At 37.8% G+C, this 8,253-nt stretch overlaps 1 protein-coding gene across 3 annotated transcripts in view; it reads left to right on the top strand.

Moving 5' to 3' along the window:
* The window catches only part of cacna2d4a (calcium channel, voltage-dependent, alpha 2/delta subunit 4a), a 107,784-nt gene extending 100,450 nt beyond the window's left edge, over positions 1-7,334 (top strand). For 2 of the 3 annotated variants that reach the window (XM_042222954.1, XM_042222953.1), the window contains exons 32-39: positions 565-635; positions 1,458-1,533; positions 1,620-1,672; positions 2,497-2,552; positions 3,230-3,350; positions 4,009-4,124; positions 4,491-4,573; positions 5,790-7,333. In XM_042222954.1, the coding sequence (XP_042078888.1) occupies positions 565-635; positions 1,458-1,533; positions 1,620-1,672; positions 2,497-2,552; positions 3,230-3,350; positions 4,009-4,124; positions 4,491-4,573; positions 5,790-5,882 (669 nt within the window). In that variant the 3' untranslated portion in view covers positions 5,883-7,333. Of the gene's footprint in view, positions 1-564; positions 636-1,457; positions 1,534-1,619; positions 1,673-2,496; positions 2,553-3,229; positions 3,351-4,008; positions 4,125-4,490; positions 4,574-5,789 lie in introns of all 3 variants that reach the window. The other variant, XM_042222955.1, reaches the window with a different exon arrangement.
* Positions 7,335-8,253: the final 919 nt, after the last annotated feature.

The following is an 8,253-nucleotide window of genomic DNA, read 5'->3' on the forward strand; positions in this document are numbered from 1 at the left end:
CTTGGAAATCATGATCAATATATCTTTTGGACTAAGTAAAAGAGGGACGACCTCAGTTGTTATCAGCACACAATTTAAAAGCTAGCCTCTATGTTGATATTAGGACTATTGTTACACAAGACATGGTTAACTTGCACATCTGTGAAAGCACCATTAACACTAAATGATATATCTAGACTTCAGCACTTATTATGGGTATAATGGCCTGTCTGAAGTCCAGATTTTATGTCCATTGAAAACATAGTTATGTTAGAAAAATGCTATGATCAAATTCAGATTCACTGCATAGCTTTCAATAGGATAATAGTTTAGCAGCTGGTCTTTTTCAGTCAATTAGAGATTGCCAGTCTTTGCATTTTGCATTGTACACAGCAGCCTAAGGTTTTCGTAACTGGGAGTTTATTGTGACTAAATGCTCGACCACGCAGTTCGCACAGAGGTGAAAGTGGACAGGAGATCACAGAAGTGAACTTATATTTCCTCTATCAGATTATTGGGACTTGAGTTTTTTATGTTCTGCCACACTGCTTTTTTTAGACTTCTTTCTTCTCTCTTTCTTGTTAGGCGGGAAGGTTCTTTGGCGAGATTGATGGCTCAGTGATGACCACATTGATCAGGATGGGCATGTTCAAAAGGTAATGCCTGGTTGTCATTCCTCGCCTGATTGACTGGTTGAACGGCCATCCTGAGAGAACCTGCGGTTTTCTGACTCTGTGTGAAGTGCCACTTCATGGGTCCCGTGTCTCCGAACGAATATCTGGCTCGTAATTGCAATTGTGTCAGCCCCATGCTGTTTTGCTATCAGGTTTTAATTGGAGTTGTGTAATTATGTTAATCAGGGTGGCAGTTTGCAAATCTTTTCCTTTTGTTTTTTGGTTCTTAGATACCTAAACACTGCATTAGTATGCAAGCAGTGTAATGGTACAGTCTCTCTCCTATGCTCTCTGCATGCGCCCGTCTGGCTCGGTGTTTGTGATTAAGCTGTCCGTGCCTTTCCTTTTTGCTCCCCTTTGAGTTTGAGGGTTTGGGATGTTTTTTTTCTTCACGCTTAGTTTTTGCCCATCTTTTATGTTTGAAATCTCCTGAGTGATGTGCTATTTTTAAACAGCTAAAAGATTTCGTCATGCTTCATTTGACACAGGATATTACATAACTAGTTTTGAGCATGGATGAGCTTTAGTAGCAATGTGAGTATATTTACACTCTGTGATTTTCTGTATTTATGTGTTCTTGTGTTTGACGACTGCGTACAAAAAAACAACAAAAAAAATTAGTTGTCTGAAAAGTAATTCTAGCGTTGGGATCATTGTAAGTTACAATAGCTTTCAGGGATTCTGTAAAGGTTAAGCTCAGCCAAACATGTGTGGTAGTCTGGAGGGGGGTCAGGGAATCAATGTGGGTCGATACTGCCAGAGGAGCAACACTGTGTGCTTGTTTGTGTGCTCATGTTTCCTTAGGGTATCCTTGTTCGACTACCAGGCCATGTGTAAGATGAACTCGCACTCTGTCAGCAGCGCACGTCCACTTCTCAGTGTATGTACAGTGAAGTCTCTCCCTATACAGAAATATTCCCAAAATCAGTTCTCCGTTAAATAGAATTTGTCCATCTATCTCTTCAGCCGTTCTACGGTTTGGCTTCAGCCCTCAAGTGGTTCCTCTCCAACTTCCTACTGTAAGTGTTGCTAGGGGCAACCTGGATTGGCTATGCAGTTTTTGCTACATTGTCCGATATCCTATACTATGTAATATATACTCTACAAAGGTACACTATTTTGTGCACTTATGTTACTTATTAACATCAACAGTTTTGCCAAATTTAAAATGTTGCTAGCAAAGTTAAACCATAAATTAAAAAAAAAAAAAAACTTACCTGAAAAGCTATTCAAAGATTCTTTATTGTCAAATAACTAAATTCTGTGCAGTAGTTTGCGGACAGTATTTAAAACACAGATGGATGCACAATAAATAAATATATATAATAGAGAAACAATTAAATTCCAAATTAAAAATGATTAACATAAGCTCTCAGCTGCCTGGATCGCTGTCCAAAAATCAGAGATAGTGTTAACCGCATCAACAGATGGAAAAAAATCAGATTGTTTTTATCTAATGTTTTTACACACAACATTATAAAAAAGCAATACACAACTGTAGTTATTAAATCTAATTGAAGTAACATTTTAGCAATTTTCTGTTAAGAAAGTCAGCCTCAGTATTTTTTCTATGTTTACTTGGTAGGGATAAAGTCACTTGATAAATCTAACAGCCTCAATAAAAGAGCAGGCTGTTTATCCAGTTAGGAGGGGAAAAACAACCACCAAAGCTACCAATTTCTGCTGAATAACTTGAGGACCCATTTTATTATTCCCATGACACAACTTTGGGTCCTGGCCCAGTTTTGGAAGGCTGCATGCAATATGCTTCCAGTCTGCTTTAGTCTATAATGATAGCCACCTAACTGACTTCCACTCTCCTCTTTTCTCTCTCTTTTGTAAGATTTCTCCTGGAGTTCAATATCTGTGGCTTCTGGCACACGGAGCATTTTGCTGACGGTGAGCTCACATTCGGAATAAATGTGGCTAATTAAGGCTAACCACTCTTTCTTTGTATCTCGTGTGTGTCATCTCTATTTTGTAAATTAACACAACCCTCAGAGCAGCTCTGGATGACTGTAATGCTGGGTTTATAAACCAATTCTTAAAAAAATATCATTCATCATCACTAAACCTGTCAATCAAATGGTCCTTATTATCATCATCCTTTGATACAGCCAAGCATTCTTTTAGGTGTGCTGTATTATTTTATATTATACTTCAGACCAAGAAAAGTATTTACTGTGTCTGTTACATAAGTGGGTTTCAGTGGGAGCAGACACATCTGGTAAGTCCCTCAAAACAAGAGTCAGGCATAAATTTGTACTGAAGTTAATGCAATTCTAAAGAAGTCAAACAAAAACATGGCTCAGAACAAGATAAGACATTTTGACAAGCCATTATGGCTCTCTCTGCTTTTAGTCCTATCATACGCAGCAAGCTAAGGTTTATTTGGCTTACGCAAGAAGCAGCAATAAAAGGCTGATGTGTGAAGAATTGAGACGTTAGACCTTCGATTTCCTGTCACAGACTCTCAGCCTGTCAGTCACCAGCAAAATGTCATGCATACACTTTAACACACAAGCTCTGTTATAATTCTCATCTCTAAACATGACCCCTGTCTATCTCTCTATTAGCCTCAGTTCATAAGAAAAAAGGGGACATCCTGCAGCCGTGTGACACCGAGTACCCCAGCTTTGTTTATGAGCCGTCAGTCAAAGAGACCAACAGCATTATTAAGTGCGGACGATGCCAGAAGTAAGCGCACGCTCACGCACACTTATGCACGCAGAAATAGCAGTGTAGTCCTCTCTAAGCCCTACACCAGTCATATTAAATTGTTCCTCCAGAATCCATTTTCTACGGCTTTGCTCTGCTTTGCATACTGAGAGCAGTTTGTATTAATACGAGAGTGGCAGAAAGAGGGAAATAAGTAGAAAGGAACTGATTTAGATCATGGTGTGTGGGGTTATGGAAAGACTGAGAAGCGGAGAAGGGAGAGTGACTCGTTGGAAAGCAGTGAAAGTATTAGGAGAGGTGAATGAAAAAAGTACAGGGACTGGGGAGGGGTGAGTGACAGAAACAAAGATGGAAAAGCACTAGGGGGTGGGTCGGGGGGTGGGGGGTAGAGTAAAAAGAGGAAAGCATCACTGGGTTGTCACCATAGGCTGGGTGTGATCACCCTCATGAGGCTAATGGTGGTATAACACAGCACAGCTACACGTGGTCCACACTCTCCATGATAGTTTTTGAGTAATGCTGTTAATATAATGACATTATAATCACGTGTGAATAACGATCATAATTATGTTATTTTATCCATCCTGCACTGCCTGGCTTGTGTCATTATGTTACATAGAAGGTTGTCTTTCTGTGTTTTTGTCTATTTCACACTTTTCCTTTTCGTTTATGTCAGGATGTTTGTAGTGCAGCAGATACCAGAGAGCAACCTGTTGATGCTGGTGGTGCAAGCAGACTGTGACTGCTCCAAACAGTACCCACCCATCACCCTGGAGCCAGAGGAAGTCAGATATATCCTGTGATGTTTATATTCATGGATCACGTGAATCATGTTCACATAAAGTTTGCTTGTTTTAACCTAACAGCAGCATCACCCTGCCTATACACTGAGTCAATCTGGGCACACTTTGTAGACCTACAGTACCTACAGTACAGACTCTTTATTCTAACATGTGTATTAATTAAGCATGCTGGCCTAAATTGTTGTGTTTCTTTAACTGACTCAACCAGCCGCACTGTTAAGTTAGATTCCAGGTGTGAGCCTGCCATGTCATATCTTTAAAATGTTTATACTGCATGTCTTTAGTGGTAATATTTGAATGAGCGTGCAGGAAAACCATACTATGCTTCTGTTGCTGCTCCTTGACCCCGCTGTACATAACTCGTCAGTTAAGTGTGACAGGATGAAGTCTCAAAAGGTTCGCAGACGCCCCGAGTCTTGCCACTCTTATCACGCACAGGTCAGCATTTTACCACACCATGACACATCAAAAAACACGTATATTCATACAACCCTGTTAAAGCGTAAATATTACAATAATAAGTACTATAAAAACTGAGCTCAAAGCTGAGCGGTTTTTCCTTCTTAAGTTGATGCCTGCAAAAAAACTAGACAAACAAAACAAAGTAGGGACAACCACTGTAAATGTTTTGGAACTGAGGAGATCAGTTGCTGCACTTTTGAAAGAGAAATTAATTCCCATTTTTGGTTGATGTAGGGTTTCAGCTGCTCTGCAGCTTGGAGCCTCTTTTGTTATCTTTTTCTGTTACAGTGCACCAAATGCTTCTATTTGGTGACAGATTCTCACTGTGGGCAAACTACTGTTTTTTTATTTTTATTTGTAAATGCAGCTACAAAGTGTGTTCTCTGATGAAGGTTTTCAGAAGTGTTCCCACTTCCATGCAGCAATTTTGACTACACAATCTGTGTTTTCGATGCAGAGCCTGAAGAGCATTCAGTGTTGCTTTTCTGCTTTGTCTAGTTTTTCAGAATCTATTTAAAGATATGTTACTGTATATGAAAAAAACACAAGTTCTCTGCAAGTTTACATTATGAAACATTGCTCTTAAGTTAATCACCCAGACTGTTCAATCCTCCCTGTCTTTACTGATGAAAAAGTCTCTAGGATGCTCTTTTTACACCTATTCATGTTAATAATTGACCTCATTAGTTGTGAGATCTTATAAAACTTTTCTAGTATTTTTGTTGTCTGGCTTGACCTTTTTGAAACACGTTACTGGCTTCAAATTCTAAATGAGCATATATTTTGTTAAAAATAATAATAATTGAATAAATATTTTGAGCCATCACTCATTTCTTTATATTTTTTTTCCAAGGAGGAAGACTGTTGTAATTTTTTAAGTGGTCATAAGCAAAGGCCTTCCCGTTTTCCTGACTCAAGACTTTTGCACATTAATTTATTTCATTCAATATTCAATATTTTGTCTTTGTACTAGTTTTAATTTACCTTTTCAGAGCATCTTTGTGTTTTTGAAAATTGGGTTGTACATGTGTTTAAACATGCATGCATAAAACCAGCATTCTTCTCTCGTCTTACTCAACTGCTTCCGTGGCCCTAAAATGATTTTCTGTTTGAATACATCACATTTTCGTCAATGCTTGGTAGCAAATTGAAGACTCGCCAGGTGAAATCATTTTCTGCTTTGTCTCTGCAGGAGAACGCCGATGACTGTGGAGGAGCCTCTTTTATATCTCCGTCAACCTCTGTTTCCTTCATGTGTCTCCTTTTTGCTGCTGCTGTTTCCTGATGACGGATAACTTCGCTCTTTTATGCTTCATCATATAAAGGAGAAGACGACAAAAACTGAAATCCTTGAGTGGATTTTTTTTTAAACCACTGAACAGATTCTGCACATTTTGCTCACAAAGGCGACAGACGCAATCTCTCTTTAAGGACCTTGGATGTTATGAGCATTTGCTGTTTAACTTCAGAGAATTACATTTGAACTAAAAGCTGCAAAAAAGAGAACTTGCTGTACTGCTGTTGCCATGGATACTTTTTTCATTTGTTATTTTCTTATGCTCCACATTGTATCTCTGAACGAAAAGGGACTGAAGGGTGACGGCTAGCTGTGATGGGTGTTAATGAATAAGAAGTAACGATTCACACGGTACAACATGAAAAAGTGAAAAGAGAAAAACATGCATTGTTCAATTCCCATATCCCAACGAGCTGTGTATTTATCCACACACATGCATATTATATATGCGTTGGATACATCCAGTAAACACATCTAATGCATTATCTGCAGACTTTTATAAATGCAGAATAGCCAGTGTGAAGAGGGCTGCAGTAGGGGGATACAGGGAGACACTGTTGTGTTGCTAATGAGTCACGTTAATAATGGACAAGCAGGCACAATTGGACTCATTGTGTAAAATTAATATGCAATAAAGTAAAATAGAATGGAGTTGTCAGCGTCTATGGGAACTATGTTTTCACTTTTTATTTCCATCCTATAAATGTATGTTTCTGTGACTATTATTTTTACATATCTGTCTGCCTTTTTTTGTCTTTTGTCTCTCTGTACATACCGTAACTAATTATGTATGTCTGGCTAATGGGCTGTAAATGCTGAAATGATAAATGAGCTGAAGATCGTCACACTCTAAAAAGGAAATATCTAACTTTTCACATTAAAACAATGCATACATGCATTTGCAATGTATTTGGCACCAAGGATTTACATTTTTGAAAAAATATACAAATGTTTTTGCGATTAAGAAATATTTATAGTTTTTTTTGTAATATGGTTTATGAACGCTCTTCTTAAGCCTTTTTTTTTCTTCATTTAAAATGTAACTTTTATAGCAATGCTCGCTATTATAGCTCAGTCACTAAAAATAAAATGTCACAGTAATAAAAATGTAATCTCAGTGTAAATTAGCACTATGAAACTAACTGCATATGATATTTTTGTATATATTTGCCTGTATGTTTTATATTTTGCACTTTTTGCTGAGCACTTAAATGCATTTTTGGCTCTGAGTGTCTGTGTAGCCTTTTCTACACCCATTTTTAATTGCCTCTCAAAGCACACATATAAGTTAATCTTATTAAGTTTCTGAGAGTTAATTATTTAGCTGTCCTGATTTTGTTTGTACTCTCCACGGGCTGACATTGCCACACCTATGGCCCTGATTTGTACTGTCTAAATAAAATTATAAATTTGGGTTTTGTTGTTTATCTGCTTAAAACAAAAACTTGAGTAATTTATTTTGGCCACATAAAGGTAAATGAATAACAGTTATCAAAATTATGACTTTATTGGTAAGTGGATTCAATCCTTCAGTTCTGTCTACTGACAACCTGAGAAATCTTTTTTTGTAATATATATATAAAAGAAATTACTCTAACTGGAATTTCAGTGATAGTCAAAGCTTTGTACTCATTCGTACTTTGAAGTTCTTTGGTTTGAATGCATAAAATCCTGTCAATTCATCACAGGTCTAGCACAGATAGACAGAAAACAAAGAAAATCTACACTCACACCCAACTTAAAACCCCCAGTTAAGCATGCACGTCTGAGTACTGTGGGGGGATCCCAGAGCATCCAGAATGGCAAATGTAAAACATAAAACATTATATAGAAAGGCCCCAGCGGACCAGGAGGCACAAAAGAGGAAGCTCCTTGCTTTCAAGTGACACTGCTAATCACTGCATCTTCATACTAAAAAAATATATTTAATTTGATGTGTAAAAGAACCAGTTTCAAATACCACCAGTAGACACATGGCAGTTTTAGGGAAGATTAATTCATCCTCCTGACCACCAATGCAATATTAGCACTATTTTTATTTATTTTTTTCTCTCTAGTGAATTCTCAATCAAAAGTTCTAAAATTGCTGCATTCAAGCCTCTTGCTTCACAGCTCGTTTGATATTATTTAAATACCTAAACAAGTAAACTGCAGACAAATATGGTCATGCAATGTTCCGAGTTTCACTCTGAAATCTATACCAGTCAGGGGTTCTGATACGACAGCCTGGCAGTTTTGGTGATCAGATCCCAACAAACTAAATATGGGGCAAAGACTGTGTTTGTCTAGTGCAAAGTGGAAAACATTAACAATGCTGGGGGAATACCCCACATATATTATATTCCAAGCTCTCTTGTTG

The sequence above is a fragment of the Haplochromis burtoni genome, unplaced genomic scaffold (assembly GCF_018398535.1).
Source record: "Haplochromis burtoni strain Fernald_Lab_line unplaced genomic scaffold, NCSU_Asbu1 Contig_98, whole genome shotgun sequence".
Lineage (NCBI taxonomy): Eukaryota > Metazoa > Chordata > Actinopteri > Cichliformes > Cichlidae > Haplochromis > Haplochromis burtoni.